Genomic DNA, 27,160 nt, shown 5'->3' on the forward strand with positions numbered 1-27,160 from the left:
CACTGATGGTTCATGAGGAAAAAAAAATTACATAGTATAATGCTTGTTTTAGGAAGGAAATTATGGTAGCAATGTGCAGGATGGTTTAAACTTCAGTGTCTTAGAAAACCAGGAAAGAAAATATTTCAAAAAGAATGTCGCCAGTGTGAAATTGAATAACTGAGAAGAGGCCATTGGTGGCATAAGAAAATCAGGAGCGTGGAGGGGAAGAATAAAAATATTACCAGGGTTAAGTAGAAGAGAGCAAATGGATTGCGACTGCAAGCAAAGTGGAAGAACTACCTTTGGAAATTAGTGTAGATACTACCCTCTAAGAAAGAAGAGAAGGAGGAGAAAATGGTTGAAAATACAGGACTCTGAGTTAAAGCAGGGTAGAGAGGATTTTAAGTTGATAATTCCATATTAAATTAGGATATCTTTTACATTTTAATTTAGGGCAAGGCAAAGTCTTGTGATGATGGTAAGGAGAGAGAAGGATGTGTTTTGAGTTTGAATGGAGTAGAAAAGTTCCAGAACAGCGCTGTCAGAAATAAGAGAAGGAGTTAATTAGTGTGCAGTAAAGAACTAACGAGACCACTGAGGTTTTGCCTGAAATAACATAGCGTAACGTATTGTTATTTTTTTGTGGAGGCAGCCACCGTGGTTCCGGTTTCTACTGCTGACTAACAAACCATCCCAAATTCTGTGGCTTAAATCAATGGTCATTATATTATATTCATAATCTCTGGGTCATAAATTAGGGCAGAGAAAGCCTGAGTGGATCTTTTGTTCCACGTGGCATTGACGGGTCACTTGATTTATCCAGCTGGTAGCTGGTGGGATCTGGAGAAGCCTTCACTCTCATGTCTGGCACCTTTGTAGGGATGGCTGGAAACTCATACACCTGCATCCCTCTCCATGTACTCTTGGGGTGTTTTACACGGACTGTCCATCAGATTATCTAGACTTCAAATAGAAAAGGCATTATCTAGGCTCTGCAGGTCTGGGACTGCAAACCAACACAGAATCACTTCCACAATTGTTTCTTGGCTAAAGTGGACCGAAAGCCTGCCCAATTTCAAAGAAAGGAGACCTGCACCCCACTTCTTGCTGGGTGGCACTTCTAGAATTTTGGGCTAGCTTTTTTTTTTTTTCCTAGCATGAATCATTCTGACATCCATCTAACATGTTTATTTTCTGTTTTCTCTCATCTCCCCTGGAATGTAAGTCACATAGATCAGGGAGTTCTGTCTGTTCTGTCTCAAGTATCTGGTGTGTAGTAGACAATAAGTATTTGTCATATGTATGATAGGAAAATGTAGACAGAGGAGCGGATAACATGGGCATGAAATACCCAGGGCTGTGGTCTCCCAGGAAGATAGGGAAGAATGACAAGAGGCTACGAGGTAATGGTTCCCTCCACATTTGTGAGGCTTACAGCATTTCCCGTCAGCATCAGTGGCTCAAGAAGGCTTGGTTTTCACCTCCAGGGAGCAACCATATCAACCTCTTCACAACATGTGCTCCAAAGAGCTCGTGAACAGATTTATGTTTATCCCAATTGGAAGTCCCTTCAGTTAAAATTATGGCATTGATGAGTTACTAATTAACATACAGTTTGGAGGAGTCTTCATCTACATTTCATAGAGTGGCTTCGGGGGTTGATGAATCCTCTGAAATCGTGTGGGCAAATGCATCATCTTAGGCCTTATCAATTTCTCAAAGGGAAATCTGAGCTCAAAACATTAAAAAAACACTGTTAGAATAAACTGTATTTGGACTTTACCTTTTAAATATAAGAAGCTAAGTCTTTCAAATACTATGAAGAAAAACAATCACCTGGAACAGGAAAAAGGACACTTCTAACATGAGCTAAGGCCACATATGTAGCAAGCAAATCGATGCAGTAATCTTTAATGATTCCCCAGGAGCTATTAAGTTTGATTTGGTTAGTGGCACGTGAACCTGGTAGATTTATGGGTAAAGTTATTCTAGCTACAAAGAGAAGCCGTGTCAAAAAGTCACTTTAAAAGGAAAAAAAAGATACTTTTGGAGATTTAGACTATAAAAAGATGTTTCCCAATTAGTGCTTAAAAGCCTCTAATTATAATGTGGTATTTCTTTTAAAACGTTCAAGTATATTTAACAATTGAACTTGAACTAAAATTATAACTCCATTATTTGAAAATACTCTCATACACTTTTCTTTCCTTATTTTCCATTCCATTACTTACTAAAAAGAAATCTTTAAAGTTTACTGTTGTCAAACTTTAACACATACCAACATAATGGGGATATATACAGTCAAGTATTTTAAAAATTGAATAGTTTATAAACTGAGGAGGCTATAAAGACATCAGGTAGATTACATCTAGTGACATAAAATCTATAGATAATATAGGTTTAAAGTGGTATAGGAATATTAAAATGCACAGGACTTTTAAAAAGTTTAGTTGTTTTCTTATTTTTAAGTGTAACTACTTAAAGGATATCACCATTAAGAATTTCTTGTCATGATCTAAATTTGAAGCAGGCTAGAAAGCTAAAGGCTTCATCTCAGTTGTAGCCAGAATCCTTTCTCAATGCCTGCATTTTGTCAAATGAACAACCGTGGCACCACCCTTGATTCCTTTCTAACCATGTAGATCTGGTACCCTCATCTTCTCAGCTGGGACCTCAGATTCTGCAGCCATCTGGGTCATATAGCTCAGGCAGGAAAAGCACAAATATGGTACAAACATGGGTCTAAAATAAACACACTTGCACACTCTGTATTTTGATTTATTCCTTGTACCCAATCTATAGCTCAAATTCTATCAGTTTTCCCCCTCCACTGAAAAGTCCACTGCCTTAATCTAGATCTTCCTGATTTTCCTCTGAGATAATACCTTTACCTCATTTTCCTGATGCTGCACTACTTTGTTTTTTCTTTCAAATGCTGCTGAGACACAAATCTCTGTAAAACAATCCATTTTTTCTTCAATTACAAATAATGATTTCTCATTGCTCAATGAATCAGTAAATCAATACTATGCCTCTTCTGTCTCTCATAACAATGCATAGAAGACCCGACCAGTTAGACACCGGTTAGTGAGAATTAGGTTGTAATTTATGATTGATTGGTTCACAATGAAAGATCCAACAAAAGGATAGAGGGAGACTTCTTGTTTTCTTTTGGTCTAGCTTAGGATCCAGGATCTAGGAGTCAGCTATGTCAAGACATAGTACTAGCACAATGTGCATAGAGTGAGTCTGATTCTGATGCGTGGCACAGAAATTAAAAGAGGTATTATACTTCTTGGGTCACATGAACTTATACAGGATCTAAGCACAGTTTGCTCTGGATCTAAGTATATATGCTGTGTGTGCAAATGGTAGAGAAACTTAAAAGTGACAGACCCAGCATCCGGGTCTTAGTTGGACATTTGCATAAGAATAATAATTACAAGAGGAAAGCATGCAAACTCTATGGTCAACCTTATTTTTATCAGCCACCAACATATACTTTCTCACCTAACTGGGATAGGCTCTTTCCTTGGCCCCCGAAATGGTAAGCTTACCTTCTAATCTGTATCTCTATTAATGCTGTAACGCTTCCTTTGAGATATCCCTTCATATCTTCTCCACCTAGCCAAGTCCTTTCATTCTACATTGTATTTTGTTTCAAATGCTGCTGAGATCGAGCTGGGTTCCATTTCCATTTCATTCATGAAACCATCTCCAACTTCTTCACATCGTTCTGATCTCTCTCTTCTCGGAACTAACAGTGAATAATGGCCGTGTCAGGTACGATTAGTTTCGTAAGTGGAGAGTAGGCAACATATCTTTAACTTGTTTTGTGTCTTATTTGTAGCCTAGCATAAAGCTAACAGCAATAAATAACCTTTCGATGATTGTTTTAATCAGAACTCAAATGTTCCAAAACATTACTAAACTTTGGGGATTTAATTTTTTTAAAAAAGGAAAGAGATAAATATTATAATAATGAAACCACAGAATTTAAGACCCAAGAGTAATGTTAGATATCATCTCATTTGACCTCCAAAATTAATGAAGGAGGAAATGATATGCCAATTTGCATAAAGCTAAGCACTAAACTAGTGACAGATGCAAGGCTAGAACTCAGGACTCCAGCCCCATTCTAATGCTCATTGCTAAACTGGACTATAGTATATAGCATACAGCATATGCAAAATTGAATGAAAATATCTTAACTATGCTTGTCTTTTGAGATTATGAATGACATGCCTCCTTGTAAGCTGCAAAATAAATAGTTTCAGTATTACTGTGGCTGACACTGCTGGTTGACTATCAAATATGCATTTCTCTTACTTCCTTTACTACTTTAATACATCTACACACAAACACATACAGAGGGGTGGCTATGTGCCTAGTTAAAATCTAAAACCTCCCAGTCCTCTTTGTGTTGAATGACCATTTGGTATGTGTCTTGCTAATAAGATATAATTGAAACTCTGCTCAGAAATGATTACATTTCCAAATAAAAAACAAAATCCTTATGTGGAGAAGGTTTTTGGATCATTATCTGTTTGCCTTTTTTATGTTTGGAATGCAGATGTGGTACTGGAAGTATAGTGGCCATCACGTGATCGTGAGAAGGAAAGCCATACCAAAGATTAGAAACAGCATGATAGGAAAAATCTGAGTCCTTGGTAACATTCGTGAGGGTCAGACTTGTCTTGAGTCAACTCCAGACTTCTGAATGGGAACTATAAATCTCTTCCTTGTCTAATCCATTAGTTATTAAGTTTCCTGTTACTTTTGCCTAAATACCCTCTCCCCACCAAAGATAAGATCACAAGATATGTAAAAATGCAATGGATCTAGTGACCAATTCAGTCATATTATTTGACTAGCCCTTTGGCAGTGACTTTGCTGCAGTGCTGCTTTTTAATACCTAACAGCATAACTGTTATTTTTAAATGGCTTAAATATGCTAAGCACTATTCTAAAGCCCTTTAAATATATTATCTTATTTAATAATCACTGCAACTGTATGAAGGTTGCATTGGTATCCTCATTTATACAGATAAAAAAGACAGTTTAGAGAGGTCAGTTATCTTGCTTATGCTCACATGGTAAGCAGTAGATGTCCCTGGGATACCAATGACTACGTTCTGTTCATCAGTCACACCATGTAACAAACCATGTGACGTGCAGCTCTGTGAATCGATGTATTGTTTTAAAATTTAAGATAGTTGATTAACAACCTTGTTTTCTTCTCTTTAATGAAATACTAGAGTTGTAGTAAAAACACAAAACTCGGACAATCTACATGTCATCCAAACAGAGAATCAGTTAAAGTTGTATAATTGGAAACCATTAACCTAATAATTTCACAAAGAATCCATTATATAACTGATTGATTGTATTCTTTGCTTTGGTTCTTGAACTTGGCCTCCCGTTGCACTGGTAATTATTCCAGGGATAGCAGCTTCAAACAAACAAATGAAAGTATTACATTCCACAGCTTTTCAGCACTTCAACACCAGCTCCACTTAAGTAGAATAACTTCTAGATTTGCTTTCCTCCTACAAAACCATGATTTAAGTTCAGGTTCCAAACCCCAAAATCCTTCAGGTAATTCATGTTTTCTGATCTTTTATTCTCTAGGGATTATTTTGTTCATTTGTTCCCTCAGAAAACAAAGGCAAGTGTGAAAATAAAAGGGGTGTCCCTCGATGAAATGATTAAATAAATACATATGATAATAAAACAAGAAAACTGATTACTTACATCATTAAATAGCCACTAATTAGAACAACTTTTAAAAAGATAATTATAAATCTAGTTGTATCTGCTCAACTGAGAGAAGTGATATTTTGAAGTCAATTGTAAATATACTTCAAGGTAAAAAATATGTTCCACTCTCTCATTAAGAGAGCGTGGAATTAATTATCCACTCACTAGATAATTAAGACAAAACATTTTTCTGGTTTGAACTTCTTGTATATTTGCCACAGTAAACTGCAGACACTTTCTCATGGCTATATGGATAGCAGATTTAGATTCTTTGTCCAATGGTCAGGAGTTTTGCATAGGAGTCAAAATAAAACTCCCCCAGATTTGTAGTTTCAGGAGAAAACTTAGAGACTATGAACCCAGTCTAATACCAATCAGATTAACTGACGATGAGCTTGTTTTTAATGTGCTGTAAGAATCTCCACTGAGATTCCTTCAGAAGGTACTTCATCACCTTCACTGAATTTTCAGATGTTCCCCATGATACAATTCCATTTGGCTGAACACACACCGTGTCTTTTGGCTGCTACATGACCTCCAGTGGAATTATTTTCCACTGGAGGTAATTCCTGCTAAAAAAAAATCCTGAATCCTGAGTCCCCAGGAACTTTTATCACTATAGCAATTCATTCTTCCCTGTTAGGGAGATATGAACTGTAAGACCACCATGAGTTAGCTTAGTGGAGAGACAATATTTACGAACAACAACAACAAAATAACAGGAAAATAGAGAACAGGCTATATCCATGAGTGAATTGAGTGACACAAATGAGAAGCGTGGTCAGACATCAGTGGGGAGAAAGGTCACTGCAGTCACAAACCCTGGGGACTGTGCATGCTGCCCTTTGAGTTCATTCCCTCATCCATTTGATACTCACTGGGGAACCACTGTGTGCCAGAGGCAGTGTTAGACTCTGACAGTAGAAGAGGCTGTGACCCCAAGGAGTTTGCAATCTAGTGGAGATCAGAGGAAAAACCAAGTAAGTGAGTAGTTGTGATGTGATGTGATAAAGACTGTGCTAGAGGAATGTGCAGCTTCCACGTGTCAGAGGAGAGGGCGCTTCAAAAGATTGGCAACATGATGAAGCATGTGCTGAGAATAAAAGAGAAGCAATTCATTGAATTAAGGAAACATTAGCTTTGGATAAATAACCGGAAGTGGGATTGCTGGATCATATGGTAGTTCTATTTTCAATTTCTTGAGGAACCTTCTTACTGTTTTGCATAGTGCCTGCACCAATTTACATTGACACTAATGCCGTACAAGGGTTTCCTTTTCTCCACATCCTTGCAGACACTTGTTATTTCTTGTCATTTTGATGATGCCCATTCTAACAGGCGTAAGGTGCTATCTCACTGTGGCTTAAATTTGTATTTCTCTGAATGTAAGTCATGTCGAGCACCTTTTCATGTGCCTGTTGGCTATTTGTATGTCTTCTTCGAAAAAACGTGTATTCGAGTACTCTGCCCATTGAAAAAATCAGATTGTTTGGTTTTTTGCTATTGAGGTGTATAATAAATGTAAACAGGATCTGGAAGATATCTGTACTGTCATTGCAGCGTTGCAGCAAGATATAGAAAAAACCTGTGTCTGTCAGTGGATGTATAGATAAGGAAGATGTCATACATATATATAAATATATATATGTATATATGATGGTATATATATATATATTCATATATATATATGAATATTATCCGGCCATGAGAAAGAAGGAAATCCTGCCATTTGAGACAACATGGATGGGCCTTGAGGGCATTACACTAAGCAAAAGAAGTCAGAGAAAGACTAATTCTGTAAAATATTACTTATATGTGGCATATAAAAACTGAACTCCTAAAAACAGAAAGTAGATTGGTGGCCACCAGGGGCTGGGAGGGGTGAGGAAAATGGGGAGATGCTGGTCGAAGTGTACAAACTTCCAGCTATAAGATGAGTAAGTTCTGGGGATCTAATGTCCAGCATGGTGACTACAGTTAGTAATACTGTATTATATACTTAAAAGTTGCTAAGAGAGTAGATGTTAAATGTTCTTACTACAAAAAAAAATGGTAATTATGTGACACGATGGAAGTGTTAGGTAACACCACAGTGGCAATCATTTTGCAATATTATAAGTGTATCAAATAAACACGTTGTATACCTTAAACTAACACAATGTTCTATGTCAGCTATATGTTAATAAACCTGGAACAAACAAAGAAATATTTATTGAGCATCTAGTCTGTGTGAATTCTTGTATATTCTTAATGAAATATGTTAAATTTGAGGGTGAAGTGCTTTGGGAGCTAAAAAAAAAAATTAAAATTTACTCTGCCTTTAGGATAGAGGATTTCAAGTAAAGGCTCCAAAAAGGAGAAGACAATTGAGCTGAGCACATTTTTTAATAGAGAAATTAAAGATCATTAGAATAACAAGTGCAGCAGTGTAAAAGAGCGACAGTGTGGAGAATAGAGGAATTCCATTCTGCCAAGATCGAAGGAGGCAGCAGTGAAGGGAGAGGAGGAAAATGAGGCTGGAAAGTTAATTTGGGGTCAGATAATTTAGGCCTTGTAGCTGCTTAATGAGAGAGCTAGAAGTCAGCCACCAAGAGGTTGATATGGAATCCATGAACATAAATAATGTCTTCAAGGAAGAAAGTACATATTAAAATCGAAGTGCTAAGAGTCGAGAAAGACTAATTCACTTCCTTTCATAAATGTACTTAGGAAGGCCAGGAAGAATTGCCTACATTAACTGCTAATTTAACTGGTCTTCACCTATGACACAAAGATTATTGATGTACCATCAGTAGGTCTCAGGCTTAGTGGTTTCCCCAGCAGTGGGGATGAATCTGCACTAAATGTCAAAGCTGCCTTGTTATCACTTTTTCAAGAAGGTTGGGAGTTATTGAGTTGTAGGTTGGGGCTTAGACACAGACAAAGTTCAGAAATAGGCAAAGTTGTTTAGTTTCCACCAAATTTAGTGAGAGAGAGAGAGAGAGAGAGAGAGAGAGAGCGAGCATGTTGAGAAGAGATGGCACAAAACAAATTAACTTCCCCTTTGAACTACGAATCGGTATACATTTCAAGAAAAATGTAACCTATTTCTAATTAAAATAATTATAACTCAGCAAAATTGGATTTGGCAAGAAATTAGAACCCCAATTCCTTACAACTTCTTTTCTAAACCTAAAATCTCTTTCATTTGCAGTTAGAGTTGATGCCTTGCCAGCCCTGAACCTGCGGGGACCGAGTTTTGTTCCCGGCACTGGAGTAGCTAACTACATTCTACTACGTCTAATTCTAAGGGAGAGAAGGTTCTTTTCAGATCATTCTGAATATAAGGCAAGTACATATGAACAGTAATTTCCAAAACACAAATGCACAACTGTGAGTCAATTTCATTATTCTGAGATGGGCGTCAGAGGGAAACACAGAACATGGAAAGAGTTTACTAAAATAATAATGAACAAAGCCTTGTAAAACAGCTACTTTGGTTCTTTAGGACTGGCTGGCTGCCTAGGAGGTGACCCTGGGCAGTTTCAGAAGCAAAGAAAAAGAGATTTGAACCAAAAGATGGTGAAGGGAATGGGGAGAGAGAGGGGAAGTAGTTATGCATTTCTGAACTGAAGCTGTGAATGTTCTTCGGTGACCTAGAACTGATTGCATATATTTATGTTTAATTTTAATATGCAGGAGTGGAACAATCGCTCATAATAATATATGTGACATTTCAAATTAACGTTTATTCTCCACCGATGGTTTTTGCAATATATTGTTGTTTTCATCCACGTTAATGAATGTGACAATCCATCAGTTCTGAGAATAAAAATATTTTGGCCCATATTCATCCTTAAATGAATTTATTAAAAAGCTCTGGATATTCCCTAGATATTCATATTGGGAACAACCGATTTTAATTTGTCTTTTGACATCTTCTCAGAAGATTCATTAAGCAAGGCAGCGGCTGCAAGAATTCATACATCAAGGATTTGATGCATGACAAGTTTTTTTGAAAAAGACTTAAGTCTTTTTCAGAATTCTAGAAAACATTTACCACCAAATAACTGCAGTTCATTTGCATTGGAAAAAAATGTATGTGCATTTGAGTCAAATTTAAAACAGTGCTGAAATCTTCAACTTGCCAAGATGCAAAGTCAGGAATGCAGTCTGTACAAGAAAGAAATAAAAATAATTTACAATGTAACATTTATCATTTCAGAAAAAAAGCATATTCAATATAAAAAATATCTGTGCTGTGCAGATAGTGCTGATAATTTCCATTATTTGTTTGGTAGTAGAGAGAGAATCATGATGAATGATGGATGGGAGAGTTGCAGTTTTCAGCAAATTCATAGTTTTACTGCATCTTAGCAGATGAACTTTAAATGAGAAGTTGTGTTGCTTACTTTGAAGTTTTTAAAAATAGATTTATTACAGATAACGTTACTATGGCATATAGGTTCCACACTGCATCCAGTGTCTCTTGCGTTCAGGACATTCATTTAAGCTCTTGTTATTTCCTTTTGTTTATTTATTTATTAATTTAATTGAAATATAGTTGAATTACATTATCATGTTAATTTCAGGAGTACAGCACATCTATTCAGTTATATTATTCTTCAGATTCTCTTCCCTTATAGGTTATTACAAAATATTAAGTATAGTTCCCTGTGCTATACAGTAGGTCCTTGTTGCTTATCTGTTTTATATATAGTATTATATATATGTTAATCCCAACCTCCTAATTTATCCCTTCCCCCCCCACCCTTTCTCCTTTGGTAGCCATAAGTTTGTTTGTTTGTTTTTATTTAACTTATTTATTTATTTATTTATTTTTGGCTGCATTGGGTCTTCATTGCTGGGCGCACGCGGCCTTGCTCTAGTTGCGGAGAGTGGGGGCTACTCTTCGTTGGGGTGCGCGGGCTTCTCATTGCAGTGGCTTCTCTTGTTGCGGAGTGTGGGCTCTAGGCGTGAGGGCTTCAGTAGTTGTGGCACACGGGCTTAGTTGCTCCACTGCATGTGGGATCTTCCTGGGCCAGGGCTCGAACCTGTGTCCCCTGCATTGGCAGGCAGATTCTTAACCACTGTGCCACCAAGGGAAGTCAAGTTTGTTTTCTGTGTCTGTGAGTTTTTGTTTTGTAAATAAGTTCATTTGTAATTTTTTTTTTTTTAGATTCCACATGTAAGTAATATCATATGATATTTATCTTTCTCTGTCTGGCTTACTTCACTCTGTATGACAGACTCTAGGTCCATCCATTTGCTGCAACTGGCGTTATTTCATTCTTTTTTATGGCTGGGTAATATTCCATTGTATATATGTGCCACATCTTCTGTAGGCACTCATCTGTGGATGGACATTTAGGTTCCTTCCGTGTCTTGGCTATTGTAAATAGTGCTGTAATGAACATTGGGGTGCATGTATCTCTTTGAATTATGGTTTCCTCCGGATATATACCCAGGAGTGGGATTGCCAGGAGCATATGATAGTTCTATTTTTAGTTTTTTAAGGAACCTCCATACTGTTCTCCATAGTGGTTATACCAATTTACATTCCCACCAACAACACTGGTCATTACACTTCAGCAGGCCTAGTGTGCTGGCTATTATCTGTTTGTCCATCCAGACTCAGTCTCTACCCTTCTGCAACACGTTTTCTATGTTAGGAGGCTGATCTTTAGAGGCTTGCATTAATGATCTCTCTTGCTCTCTGCCTTCTGACTGGGCTCAGCCAGTGGAAAAGTTGGGCAGATTATCAGAAGACACAAGAATCTTGAGATTGAGATTGGGATATTTATTCCCCAGTTCCTTTCCTACAGAGTAATGTCAATGGCTATGCTCCTATACAAAAAGCCACAGCTCCTTTTCAGCATCCCTCCCCTATAGCTGCAATTCCCTAACTTTGCTCCTTCGAGCCCAGGAGTCGTGATGGCTTTCTGCTGTTGCCAAGATGCTTCCACATCCCTCTTTGGTTTCTATAGCCCTGCCCACATCTCTGTAAATAGACTCTTTATTAAACTCTCCTCCAATATCCTGTTTGAATAGGCTAAGTGTTCCCTGCTGGGACCCAATAGCCTTGAACTAAGCCAGGTCTTATGCAGTGTCAAAATACAAACCATGACTAAGCAGTGTCTTCATCTACATTCTGTGATTAGGAACTTAGTGTGATTAGACCTTATACCCAAAGCAGTGCCTCCCTGTAATCCCTCAGGTATTGGCCTGGCCACGCTGCCCTCACAGGACATGTGTCAGTCCAAATTTGGCAACTTGTTTGTTTCATGTATGGTAATTTTTAATGATTGTTAGGACTAAACAAAATACTTGCATAATTAATGAAATTGAGAAAGTTTTGTAAATATATACTGAATTTAGATGATATGAAGCTTTTATTTAGTAAGTCGGGCATCCAATCAAAATTTCTCTAAATTACTAACCTAACTTGACAAAAACATTTTCCTTTAAACCTGAATAGCTGAAGTAATTAAATCTATGATGTGATTCTAGATGGGGCTCTAGGCTGCGCTGAACTCAAAGAAACGATTTGTATGGATTTGTATGACTGTATCGGGTCTCATCTTGCAACCGTGTATTTGTCACATCAATAACAACAAAACAACATTCAAAACAGCTTGTGTGGCCGGACATAAAATATTTGTCTAATAACAGACTCTTTCTTGTGAGGACTGTAAAATTTGGTTAACATAATTTCTTCATTATGACTTATGTGTTCATAATTCAGACATTATTACATTAATTTTTCTTGATTCCTAAATTTTAGTGTTTGTTTCAACTTTTAATTCTTAAGTATGCATTTATAATTGCAATCCTTTGTCATAGGAAATAGGCAATATTATCTTATAATAGACAAGTAATATGAAAATGAATAGTAGAATGCAGATATTTAGACATACTTATAAAAAGTATTGGGCTTCCCTGGTGGCGCAGTGGTTGAGAGTCCGCCTGCCGATGCAGGGGACGTGGGTTCGTGCCCCGGTCCGGGAAGATCCCACATGCCGCGGAGCGGCTGGGCCTGTGAGCCATGGCTGCTGAGCCTGCACGTCCGGAGCATGTGCTCCGCAACAGGAGAGGCCACAACAGTGAGAGGCCCATGTACCACAAAAAAAAGAAGTATTAATTTTCATAAAAATATAAGATAAAATTTTTAGGCAAAATAACCTACAATTATTCTTTATGATAAAAGTTCATTAATATATACTTGCTTGTTTCAAGGCAGGGCATATTGTAACAACAATATAATATCTAATTTTAGTAGGCTGCTTTGGCTTATGACTGAATATAAAGTTCTTTGAGATCCTCAGAAGAACAGAGATATAAAAATGGAAATTAGTAGAAAATCTATGATGCCCTGATTGTAAAATATATAATATTCTACTTATTCATATCCAATCACACTTCCTTTTCTCCAGTCTCATCTAATACAGGTCATAGCATATTTGTGTTTACATTGTGGAGAGAGGGGAACATAACTCATGAAATCTTTCCTGTATTCTTCACTTCTTTTAACTATTGGGAATGTCAGGGCTTCGTGAAAGACACTAATGTTGACATTAATTTCTATGTATCGTGCAGACATTCTTTATAAAACCAAACATTCTGGGTCTTCTAATTTGGTAAAAATTTTATTTACTCACATCATTTATTATTGCTAAAATTTTGCAACGTTATAATAGAAATTCACACTAAATTCAAGCAGTGAGCCCTCAAAAGTATTCAAACAACTCGGATTCCAAATTCTTGTCAAGTAAAATAAGTTGGAGGGCACAGACAAAAAGGGAACAAATTAGACTTTTCCTGTGGAGATAGAACACTCAGGATGCAATGAAATCAATCAAATTCCAGCAGCCACAGAAGCCTGGCACTAATGGAAACACTTTGTGTGTGTGTGTGTGTGCTCCTGAGATTTCATTTGAAAAAGCAAAGGAGTTTAATTAAATGTGGATTGAGACTCCCAACCACCATCAAACTCATATGATACGATGATAGATGTAAGTAGCTTTCTAGCTCTAAGGCTACACACTTAATCCATCTATATTTTTCAGCTGCCAGAAATTAAATAAATAAATAAATCCTGCACTTAACATTTACTTGATGCCTTGCTTTTTTAAAGACTGAAATGGCGAGTCAGATGAAGGAAAACATAGCTAAATAGGTCATGGTTGAGAGACCCCCATCTGTTCTGGGCCCCCTGTCTTACTCTTGCTAAGAGATTGGCCAACACAGTACGCTCACGTTCATGCTCACCGTATCAGTGTAATAGAGAGTCTCTTGGGGCTATTACTTCACTGCCCATATATTTTAAATGTAAATTAGAACACCTACTGAAATGGATTGAAAAGAAAAATCATAAGATCAATTTCACAGGCCAAAGGAGAGCAAGCTCATAATATGGATATTCAAACAATAGAGCACATAAAATAGCAAGGATATTAGGCAATTGGCCCAAAAGTTACATGTTCTGGATGACCTAAAGTCCATTTGCGTATGCCGCTGTGTTGCCATTGTAGTGCTTTGTTTTTTTCCTTCAGTAGTTTTAGGGCTCTGTGGAGATTCAACCTATGCAGTTTATAAAAAGCCTTCTACCATGCACCTTCAGTTAAAAATTGCATTAGCATAACAACAAATGTTACAGGTAATCACCTCAATGTCATATACTTATTGTAATCATCATCGAACTCTGTGGATCAGAGTCCCCATGCCCTGTGGCAGGAGTTCCTGGATGTGCCTCTGGGAGGGAACAGCCAGATGCCTAATGAGAATGGCCAGCGTACATATAACATTGTTTTGCTTTGTTTTTGTTTTTCATTCCCTGTGATCACATTCCCAGTAACATCCATTTTTTAAAAATTGAGGTAGAGTTGACTTACAATATTACATTGATTTTAAGTGTACAACATAGTAATTTGATGTTTTTATAGAATATACTTCATACATGGTTATTATAAAATATTGACTGTATTTCCTGTGCTGTACATTACATCCTTATAACTTATTTATTTTATACCCAATAGTTTGTACCCCTTAAACGTTTTCACCTCTTTTGCCCCTTCCCCCACCCTTCTCCCCTCTGTTTGGTGTATCTGTGAATCTGTTTTATCTGTTCATTTGTTTTATTTTTTAGATTCTACATATATGTGAAAACATACAGTATTTGTCTGTCTTATTTCACTAAGCATAATACTCTCCAGGTCCCTTCCTATTGTCTCAAATGGCAAAATTTCATTTTTAAAGTTAGATATAAGGCATAGATTTAGTGATTCTATGCATACACTTTGGAGTTATGTGCATCTGGGTGTGAATGATTGTACCGTTTGCCCGCCTCATAGATGGGCAAGTGACTTAACACCATGAAGCCTTTCTCGTCTATAAAAGGGAATGATGGCAATGACACTTAACCCACAGGGTGGTTGTGAGGATTAAATTAAATTACACATGTAGGTAGTCTAGCCAGCTGCCCAGGGCTATAGAAGGTAGCTGATTTTATAAGTAGCTTCAATGTTGTTTTTCTTCCTGCATCTCTCATTTGCTTCCAGTCAACCCTCCACACTGTTCATTTCTCTCTCCTGCTTTCCCACATGTGTCTTTTAGTCCACAGGACCAAGGTGCTGAGTCCTCCACGTCTAGACTCAGGCCTCCATTCCAGGGTCACCTCCCATCTGTGCCCCCACGAGCTCTGCCATCCAGACCCACTGAGGTTTTCACCATCTGCACCGCTGAAGGCCTCTCCTAGATCCATGTCTTTGTGTATGTTGCTCTCTCCTTTGTGTGAACGAACTCTGGCTCACTTTCTAGGACTGTACTCAAGTGTCACCTCCTCTTCTCCACGTAGGTTTCTTTTTTCTCTGTATTCACAATGACCTTGATGGCACTGATCTCCTTGTACTGTAATTACTGCCTATGTGTTCATATCTTTCACCAGATGACACTGATCAGAGATCAGCTACAAGTATCTCTGGATTCTTGTTCTTTTCACTTTCCAGCTCTTGTCCTAATGTACTGACAGTCATACCACAGGAGTTTAATACATGTTTGTTAGAGGCCTGGGCACCTGTGACACTGAAATAGGTAACAGCCATATGCTTCTGTTAAATTCAGTGTTGTTCAGCGTGGTGACGATAAGTTAACAATCCTGTATTGCATATTTGGAGGTTGCTAAGAGAGATCTTAAATGTTCTCACCACAAGGGAAAAAATTGTGACTATGTCTGGAGATGGATGTTAACTAGACTTCTTGTGGGTGATCATTTTATAATACATACAGATATCAAGTAGTTATGTTGTACACCTGAAACTAATATAACGTTACATGCCAATTATATATCAGTAAAAAATAAAAGCAAGACAAAAACCTTGATTGCCAGCCACCTCCCAGAAAACAACAAAATTCAATGTATGTTCATGCACTATTCACGAGTAAGACAAACCCTGCCCTCTAGACATTAAATGTTTTCAAGGAGAAATGAACATGTAAACAGATATAATTGCAATATAACATACAGTGAAAAAGGCTGTAATGGGAGCTCAGGTGAGGATCACTTACTTCCACATGAAAAACTTAAAAAAAGTGTTCTGAAAGAGTGGAAACCTGGGTTTCAAAAGAACATCTCTAGAGCATTATTGTTATTGTTTATCTTTTTTTTTCAAATGTGTAAGTACAGCAAATTGCAAAAATATGATCAGTGAGGATGTCTATGAACTTAATATTCTGGTTAACATAAGCCACTATATGTACAGATTATTAGTCTTGGGTTACAATTTTAAATAATTCATATTAACATATTCTTAGCATTAAAATTAAATTGACCATAACTGCATCTTTGATAGTTCAGAAGGCACTTTAGAATGCTGCAGTGGCTCAAGGTCAGTGTGAAATACTTGCAACACATAAAGAAAATGGTTATTTGAACAGTGTTTGGATTATCTTTAAGTAAGCATTTATTGAAATATCTAGAATTTTGCCACCCAATACATAGGATTACCTAGTTGAATGTCAAAAGGCCATTTGCTGTTGTAAATAACATAATAGCATACCTACTCATATGCCCTCTTTTCCTGCATCTCCTCCACATTTAAGAAAACAACTCTATAGGACTAGATGTGTGGACATGAGGAATTTCTGCAAAATTAGAGAGATGACCATTTTGTTAATTTTTATCAAATTCTTTTAAAAGTTTTATTAAATTGACACAGAATAAGTAGATGGAAAGATTTCAGAGTAATCACTAAGGTAGTGAATAGCTGGAATAAATTTCCATTAAGAGTTGCACTTCTGTTTTCATGTAATTCTTGCTGGGTTAGCAATTCTTTGAGAACTCTTTTATATTAAATGTCATTCATATACGGAGATAATTAATTCTTAACCATTTTTTCTTAGCATTTTTTTTCTGTCTACTAAATCCATTCAGGAAGTGTTTACAATTTATCTTTCCTTGAGACTCATATTTTTTCCTAAAAATTTTAGAGAAGATTACACATGAATATTTAGTCTACAACCCCATTACTAATATCTGTAGGAATATTGAGTCAACCAGTCATGAAACATTAAGTGGAAACAGAAGGAACAGTATCTTTTTATATTTTTGGATGTATGTATTATGGATTGTACATATTTTGGTTTGGATCCATGTGTTAGCCGTATGAATTTTGGCTAAATTATGCACCAAACTGAAAGTGAGGTATATGAAAAATAAACTAAGGAAATTACAGATCATTATGAAGAGTTAATTAACATCCATAAACTTGCTTCTTTTTACTTGCCTTTTGTAAGACTGACATTGCTATGTCTTCCTTCTCTACAATAAACATGGACACCCTCCTGAGCCTACTTCAGGATTCATCAGGAATAGGGACAATATACATGATTACACAGCAAATGAAAATTTTTAGTGTCACACAAAATGGATTGATTTCACTGCATTAATGTCACTCCTTCCAAAGACAACAGTAGCCCAAGCAGAGCATGAACACAAACAAGCAGAGGGCACCAGCTTCTGCTGCTGTGTTCCTGCGGCTCCTGGCAGACGCAGGCATCTGCTGCTCTCCGATTACAGCTACAAGCTTCCAAAAGCAGCTGTGGACGGAAATAAGTTTTAATTCTGAGTGAATACAAAAAGGACTCTTCTAAAAACATTCATTTTACAGTACACAGTAGCCTGGCTAAAATAGCAGCATTCTTTTTTACTCTCATTCTTATAAAAATGAAGACAATAATTGGAAAATACACAGTAACAAGCTATTATTCTCCCTTTCTATCTTAATCTGCTTCCAGAAGAGGGAGGTGAAAGAAAGCTCTTTTTGTGTGTGTATGTTTTATTTTGTTTTTATTCAATAAGGTAAAAATACTTTGTTTTATAGGTTTTCTTTTTAATTCCCATGGCTTAAAAATCAAAATGACATAAAGGATATAAGTGGGAAATAACCACATTTTGTGTTTCTTTTGTATCCTTCAGTGTTTCTTTATATATGAAGATATATTATTTCTCCACTTTCCTGCAAAAAATTGCATACTACAAAGATTGTTCTACACCTTCCTTTTTTGCCTATATCTTGAAGATTTCTTCCGTATTAATATAAATGAATGTTTGCGCAGTATTCCATTTTATAGATATGCAACTCTTTCTGCAGTAATTACTTTTAAGGTAGAAAAATGCAAGCTGTAAGGTTCACGCATTTCTTTAAAAATAAAAGCTTTTAAATTTGATGAGAATATGTTAGACCAAAGATGAAAAAAGAGTTGAAATCCACTGCTCTAAGATCATCAATGAATGGTACAGCCACAAATCAAGGGATGATAGCTTCATGTTCATATTGCAAAATAGTATTGGTTCCATGCATAAAAAGTAAGCACACACGTACACTTTATATACCAGTATGACAGTTGCTATCTCTGAATACAAAGATCATTCAAGAACCGGCCACAAAAGCAATTATTTAAAAATTTATTGAGATTATACTTTGCTTCGTAATACTGTATTATTTTTAATGACTTGTTATGTTAATGTTTTTTTCTTTCCTTCTAAGTTAATAAACTCTCTTCTATGTCTGCTGTAAATACAAGGCAGAGCTGAGCATTTGGGGAATTTGCAAAGGAGTTTAGTCTTTGTGGCAATACATATTTTTCTGGATATTTTTAAGGCTATGTTATTTTCTTGATATTCTTTCAGATTATCTGAACCACTAGTTCTCTCTGTAGAGTAAGTAAATTAAAACCGAGGTTGTCCACATAATTCTCAAAGAGACTTGATGATATCCACCCATAAATAGAGAAATGCAAATGAGAAAAGGACTTTTGGGACTCTATCATTTTACAGGTAATTCAACCAAGTGCAGAGCAGTTAAGCAAAATTGTCTAATGTAGAGCTGGGCCAGGATTTGGTTTCAGGAATGCTGATTCTGACTGGTCCTCTGGTTCTTAAGAGTCACTGCTTTATCAGTAAAGAGTTTGAAAACAAACTCTATAAGCACTAGGGCAGATAGAAGCAGGGGGACCATTGGCAGGCTATTGCCACACTCTAAGCAAGAGATGGTGGTAGCTTGCACCAGGTTAGCTAGCAAGCTTGAGAGATGGTTGTGTTGCAGACATACTTTGAAGGTAGAGCAAATAGAACTGTCTGATGGTTTGAATATGGAGTGTGAGAAGAAGAAAGATGTCAAGAATAACTCAAATTTTGGGGCCTGAGAAGTGAGAAGGATGGAATTGTTATCACCATTGGTGAGTATGACAGTGAAAAAAAAGATGTAAGAGGAAAATTAGGTGTTGAGTTTAATTTGCTATTGTCACAACCAAGGCATGTAACAAAGCATTACCAAAACTGAATTGATTTAAAGAAGTCATATATTCTTCCTCACCTGACTGAATTGGCTGGTGTTAGCTAGTAGGAACTAAGCTTGCCTGTGTGTGGCTCTAGGCTATGGGTTAGGACACAGTTGCTCCACTGTCTCCTTGGACAAGCAGGAGAATTGAAGCATGTTCTCAGGGGGCAGAAGACTCAATTTTCCTAAAGCCTAGGCCCAGAACTTGCACATTGCCACTTCCCACCACACTCCCTTGACCAAAGCAAGTCACCCTATCAAGCTCAAAATCAAGGGGCTGTTGCTAGATGGCCAAGTGCAAGGATATGAGTCTGGAGTTCATGGGAGCAGACTGGGCTGCAGACAGAAACTGAGGCATCTCAGTGGTGAAAAACAGAAACCATTTCCACTAAGATCAGGAACAAGACAAGGTTGCCCACTCTCACCACTATTATTCAACATAGTTTTGGAAGTTTTAGCCACAGCAATCAGAGGAGAAAAGGAAATAAAAGGAACCCAAATCGGAAAAGAAGAAGTAAAGCTGTCACTGTTTGCAGATGACATGATACTACACATAGAGAATCCTAAAGATGCTACCAGAAAACTACTAGAGCTAATCAATGAATTTGATAAAGTTTCAGGATACAAAATTAATGCACAGAAATATCTAGCATTCCTATACACTAATGATGAAAAATCTGAAAGTGAAATTAAGAAAACATTCCCATTTACCATTGCAACAAAAAGAATAAAATATCTAGGAATAAACCTACCTAAGGAGACAAAAGACCTGTATGCAGAAAATTATAAGACACTGATGAAAGAAATGAAAGATGATACAAATAGATGGAGAGATATACCATGTTCTTGGATTGGAAGAATCAACATTGTGAAAATGACTCTACTACCCAAAGCAATCTACAGATTCAATGCAATCCCTATCAAACTACCACTGGCATTTTTCACAGAGCTAGAACAAAATATTTCACAATTTGTATGGAAACACAGAAGACCCCAAATAGCCAAAGCAATCTTGAGAAAGAAAAATGGAGATGGAGGAATCAGGCTCCCTGACTTCAGACTATACTACAAAGCTGCAGTAATCAAGACAATACAGTACTGGCACAAAAACAGAAATATAGATCAATGGAACAGGAGAGAAAGCCCAGAGATAAACCCACGCATATATGGACACCTTATCTTTGATAAAGGAGGCAAGAATATACAGTGGAGGAAAGACAGCCTCTTCAATAAGTGGTGCTGGGAAAACTGGACAGGTACATGTAAAAGTATGAAATTAGAACACTCCCTAAGACCATACACAAAAATAAACTCAAAATGGATTAAAGACCTAAATGTAAGGCCAGACACTATCAAAATCTTAGAGGAAAACATAGGCAAACACTCTATGACATAAATCACAGCAAGATCCTTTTTGACCCACCTCCTAGAGAAATGGAAATAAAAACAAAAATAAACAAATGGGACTAATGAAACTTAAAAGCTTTTGCACAGCAAAGGAAACCATAAAGAAGACGAAAAGACCACTCTCAGAATTGGAGAAAATATTTGCAAATGAAGCAACTGACAAAGGATTAATCTCCAAAATTTACAAGCAGCCCATGCAACTCACTATTGAAAAAACAAACAACCCAATCCAAAAATGGGCAGAAGACCTAAGTAGACATTTCTCCAAAGAATACACATAGATTGCCAAGAAACACATGAAAGAATGCTCAACATCATTAATGATTAGAGAAATGCAAATCAAAACTACAGTGAGATATCATCTCACACCAGTCAGAATGGCCATCATCAAAAAATCTAGAAACAATAAATGCTGGAGATGGTGTGGAGAAAAGGGAACCATCTTGCACTGTTGGTGGGAATTTAAATTGATACAGCCACTATGGAGAACAGTATGGAGGTTCCTTAAAAAACTAAAAATAGAACTACCATACGACCCAACAATCCCACTACTGGGCATATACCCTGAGAAGACCATAATTCAAAAAGAGTCATGTACCAAAATGTTCATTGCAGCTCTATTTACAATAGCCAGGACATGGAAGCAACCTAAGTGTCCATCAACAAATGAATGGATAAAGAAAATGTGGCACATGTATACAATGGAATATTACTCAGCCATAAAAAGAGACAAAATTGAGTTATTTGTAATGAGGTGGATGGACCTAGAGTCTGTTATACAGAGTGAAGTAAGTCAGAAAGAGAAAAACAAATACCGTATGCTAACACATATATATGGAATCTAAGAAAAAAAAATGGTCATGAAGAACTTAAGGGCACGATGGGAATAAAGACACAGAACTACTAGAGAATGGACTTGAGGATACGGGGACGGGGAAGGGTAAGTTGGGACGAAGTGAGAGAGTGGCATGAACGTATATACACTACCAAATGTAAAATAGATAGCTCGTGGGAAGCAACTGCATAGCACAGGGAGATCAGCTCGGTGCTTGGTGACCACCTAGAGGGGTGGGATAGGGTGGGTGGGAGGGAGGGAGACGCAAGAGGGAAGAGATATGGGAACATACGTATATGTATAACTGATTCACTTTGTTATAAAGCAGAAACTAACACACCATTGTAAAGCAATTATACTCCAATAAAGATGTAAAAAAAAATAAAGGAACTGAGACATCGTTAGTGTACAAATAATATTTATGTATTTTTTTTGGCCGCACCCTGCAGCTTGCAGGATCTTAGCTCCCCGACCAGGGATCAAATCCACGCCCCCTGCAGTGGAAGCGTGGAATCTTAACCACTGGACTGCCAGGGAAGACCAGTATTTAATGCTTAGAGATAGGATGAGATTAGCAACTAAGTGAGTGTGATGGAGAAGAGGTTCAAGGTCTGAATATCTTGGAACTCAAAATTTATATAGTCAAGATGAGGAGGAAGAACTCGAAACTGAGACTGAAAAGTTGCTGCAAACGAGGTCGGATGAAAGCCCGGAGGGTGTCATGTCCTGGAAGCCAAATGAAGAATGCACAGTGAGGGAGAAAAAGTGATTGACTATGTTAGATATTGCATATAAGACAAGTAAGACTGGAGTTAGAAACGCTGGGGTTGTTGGTGACATTGATGAGAACAATGAGACAAAATGCTGATTGGACTGAATTTAATAAAAAATAGGAAAAGAGATTTGTTACAATGAATAGAAACATTTTCAAGTAATTTTACTATAGAGATGAGAAAGAAAATTGGGGGATTCAACAAAGGGTAAAGTGGGACTAAGATATTTGGGGGGAAGAATAAAAGCATGTTTGTATAGTGTTAGGAATGATCCAGTAAAGAGGGAAAACTGCTGAAATCAGTGTGATACAGTGAAGTGCAGAGGGACGAATTATGGAAGCAATGACCTTGAATAAAGGAGAAGGGCTAGATGTAGTGCCACACTTGAGGGCTTGATTGTAGGAACACACAGTTTATTTATAGCAGTGGTTCTCAGCCCAGGGAAATGTTGCCCCCATCCCCACCCCAGGGAATATATGGCAATATCTGGAGATATTTTTTGATTGTCACTATTGAGGAGTGCTACTGAAATCTAGTGGGTAGAGGTTGGAGATGCTGCTAAACATCTTACAACACAGAACACAGCTTCCCCACAGTAAGTATTATCTGGCCCATCATGTCAGTAGTGCTGAGGTTAAAAAGTCCTGATTTACAGTGACAGAAGGAAACAGAGTATCCGGGCACTGATGCTTGTGGGAGGCTAGATGTGGCCATGGGAGCTTGAGAAATTCTCCTTCTCGTTGTGTGGTGGTTAATTTTACATCACCTTGGCTAGGCTATGATTGCCTGTTGTTTGTTGAAACACCATTCTAGATGTTGCTGGAAGGGTTTTTTTTTTTTTTTTTTTTTAGATGTAGTGAACATTTAAATCAGCAGACTTTGGGCTTCCCTGGTGGCACAGTGGTTGAGAGTCCACCTGCCAATGCAGGGGACACGGGTTTGTGCCCCGGGTCCGAGAAGATCCCACGTGCCGCGGAGCGGCTGGGCCCGTGAGCCATGGCCGCTGAGCCTGTGCGTCCGGAGCCTGTGCTTCGCAACGGGAGAGGCCCCAACAGTGAGAGGCCCGTGTACTGCAAAAAAAAAAAAAAAAAAAAAAAAAATCAGACTTTGAGTAAAGCAGATCCCTCTGCATGATATAGGAGAAGTCATCCTATCAGTTGAAGGCCCTAAGACTAAAGTGTCCCAAAGAAGAGACAATACTGCCTCAATACTACAATGTAGAAACCTTGCCCCAGTTTCCAGCCTGTAAAGTTTGGACTCAAGGCTGCAACATCAACTCTGATCTTAATTTCCAGCCTATAGATTTAGAAACTTCTACAAGCTCCCACAATTGCATGAGCCAATTCTTTAAAATCAGTCTCTCTCTCTCTCTCTCTCCCTCCCTCCCTCCCTCCCTCCCTCCCTCTCTCTCCCTGGAGAACCCTGAATAATACCCATTCCTCCTTTTTTTTTTTTTTCCCCAGAGAAATAAGAAGCAAAATTGTTAGGTGAAAGTGAGCGTAATAGGGAAGTATTGCAGGTTAGAATGGATAAGGGGGAAGTCATTTGATTGCTTAGCTGTTTTAAATAACAACTGGACGTTAATGGTCATACATTTGAAATGATTGCAGTCAGCATGTATGTTTGCTTTAGTGTCATCCTATGTGACCTTGGCGGGGGGACAGATGTAGATTGTTCACATGTAGCTGTGCTGGGTGGGGTAAATAGAAAGGTAGATATGATCAGTGTTGGTTTTGCTAGGGAACTGAGATGAAAAAAGGGGAAGGGAGTTGAAGATGTGGGTATGGGAGTGATTATAAAAGATCGACCACATAATTTCATCTGGATAAAAAGGGAAATCAGAACAAGGAGTTAGAGACAGTGAAAAGGTGAGTCCTTTAAGGAAATGCAGGTTCTTGTGGGGTAGAAGAATTGTGTTTTAGAGAAAGTATTCTAGAACAATAAGAGGTAGTGGAGGGAGCATGTGATGCAGGCAATGAAGATTACGAGGAGTTTGACAAAGTCTAGGATATGACAATGAGAGGGAGGCAGACAAGAGCATTTGAAAGGAGGTCAGAGTGCCAAGTGGCCTGTTTTAGGAGGATTATCTATGTGGATATTGAAATCACTAAGAATAATGAATCTATAGTATGAGAAAGAAGGTCAGGAAGCCAGGAAGTAAGATCTTCCAGGAATGAGAGAAGTGAGCTGCCAGTCCTAGCTGCCTACAACTCAGAGTGGTAGTAGGTGGTCTGATGCCATTCGATTCCAAGCCTGGAGGTTCTATGGAGGAAAGAGGGAAAATCATCTAGAAGGAGCAAGGAGGAGCAAGAGTGTCCCCACCAGAAGGCCTATACGTGTTACATTTGAAGGAGAAAAACAGCATCACTCAGAAGGGCTGAGGGAAGAGCAGTGTCTGGAAGCGTAGACAAAATTCAGTAGAACCAGAGAGCAAATAATCTTTTTCTTTTGGTTGCGCGGGGTCTTAGTTGCAGCAGGCGGGCTCCTTAGTTGTGGCAGGCAGGCTCCTTAGTTGCAGCTCGCCGGCTCCTTAGTTGTGGCATGCGAACTCTTAGTTGCGGCATGCATGTGGGATCTAGTTCCCTGACCAGGGTTCGAACCTGGGACCCCTACATTGGGAGCACGGAGTCACAACCACTGCGCCACCAAGGAAGTCCCAGAGAGCAAATAATCTTTTCTGCCAGCTCCATTTAGAAAAGTCTCAAAAGAGAATCTTAAATTGGCCCAGCTTGGGTCACATGTCCATCCCTGGCCAGTTGTGTCCAGGAGAACAAGGTATTAAAATTGGCAATACTTACCAGCACCACATTTCTTGAAAGAGTTAAATGTGAAAAACATTAAAAAGAAAGAGAAAAGAGTAAAATTAAAGCAGGCCAAAGTAACAGGACACAAAAAAGCTGCCTTTTTCAAGAAAAAATGTATAATAATATAACATAGTCTGTAGTATGGGTAACAATACATCCTTATGTTACTTGGGAGTTTGGGAACAGGAAGAAGAAAGAAGTGAGGCAACATACTAAGAATATTAAAGACCCTGAATCTAAAATCCATAAATCCTAACTGTTCCTTGAATTTATTTTTTGTTTATTTTTTTGTGGTACACGGACCTCTCACTGTTGTGGCCTCTCCCGTTGCGGAGCACAGGCTCCGGATGCGCAGGCTCAGCGGCCATGGCTCACGGGCCCAGCCGCTCCGCGGCATGTGGGATCCTCCCGGACCAGGGCACGAACCTGTGCCCCCTGCATCGGCAGGCGGACTCTCAACCCCTGCGCCACCAGGGAAGCCCCTTTGAATTTATTTTATTATTCTTTACTCATTGACACACTGCTGTACTCCCTTTTAAATCGGTAGAGTTCATCACTGTAGACATATTCTGAAAGGTGGCTCTTTTTAGATTATGGAAGTAGTAAATTCAGAGGAAGTATTTTGATAAAGTAGGCAGTTGTGGCTTATTCCAAATCTGTATCATTTAAGTGCAGCAGCAGAGAGTTGAATAGGATTGCTCAGTGGATATTATGAAAAAAATTGATTGGTCAGGTTAGGCTATTATCACCTTCCCCAAAGAACTGGAGTTCTAATCCCATTGCATGATTATTCAGCCTCCCAGTTCACCTGAATATATGCACACAGCTTTTAATGATCAGCTTCTGAATAGGAGAGGGGCAAATTGGAAGAGATAGAAAGTCAAAGTGGATGTCTATTAATGCAACTCACAGTTCGAACACCTAGAGTGAAACAGGACAGCGATGGAAAAGAAGAAAAGTTAACAAAAGATGCCAGCCCCTTGACCTGGAACAGAAATCTCGGTATTCATCACAGGCAAGGAATTATACCACAGGAATCCCTTAACATTTTTAAATGCCTTTTCAGCAGATGTCTTAAATTTGAGTCTAGTCTTGACTCTAGCTAATTAGTTAACTGGGAGCAAGCCACTCACCATTTTTGAGCCTTGATGAATAAATTTCAAAAATTGTAAACTGATGTGAAACATTAATTATTGCTTTTATCATGATATTCTACGATATATGGTTATACGATATATGCCTGTATATTATATATATATATACATACATATATATATTAGATACATACATGGTATGAGCTGGGGATATTTAATTTTATTTAGGGTCTATGCACTGCTTATTAACTGTAGCCATAGGCGACAGCCCTGACCTCTCAGAGCTCATGTTTCTCCATTTGTACCTATGCAGAGTTGTTTGGAAGGTTACACAATTTTATATAATTTCTGCCACCTATAGGTACTCAAAACAAGAAATTAGTAATGTTTTATCTTCATGTAGTTTCATATTCCTTCGCTTTAAATGTTATCAGATATTTGAAGATTTGGAGTTATCTAAATCTTCTACCCTTCGTTTTTAGCTCTAAAATGCAAAAGAGGAATGATACTATATACATTTCCACTATCGGGCTTTATATCATTATCTCTGTACTGCTAGCACTGGATGGAATAGAAAATTTGAACTTATTGGGAAAAATTGTGACTCAGAAATAGGAATGAGTCATATCAAGTACTTCTCAGAAAAGTGTGCCATGAGAATGAATGGTTACACTTCTATAGCCACAGATCA

At 37.9% G+C, this 27,160-nt stretch overlaps 1 protein-coding gene across 6 annotated transcripts in view; it reads left to right on the forward strand.

Annotated features, from left to right (window-relative positions):
* LOC307179867 (uncharacterized protein) overlaps nucleotides 1-27,160 on the forward strand; it is a 349,430-nt gene that overhangs the window by 225,454 nt on the left and 96,816 nt on the right. For all 6 annotated transcript variants that reach the window (XR_013825568.1, XR_013825569.1, XR_013825570.1 and 3 more), the window contains exon 3: nucleotides 8,936-9,069. Coding sequence is in view for 1 of the 6 variants with exons in the window: in XM_079909578.1 (XP_079765704.1) it covers nucleotides 8,936-9,069 (134 nt within the window). In the remaining 5 variants the exon portion in view is untranslated. The remainder of the gene's footprint in view (nucleotides 1-8,935; nucleotides 9,070-27,160) is intronic.

This window comes from Stenella coeruleoalba, assembly GCF_951394435.1.
Source record: "Stenella coeruleoalba genome assembly, chromosome: 21".
In the NCBI taxonomy this organism is placed as follows: domain Eukaryota; kingdom Metazoa; phylum Chordata; class Mammalia; order Artiodactyla; family Delphinidae; genus Stenella; species Stenella coeruleoalba.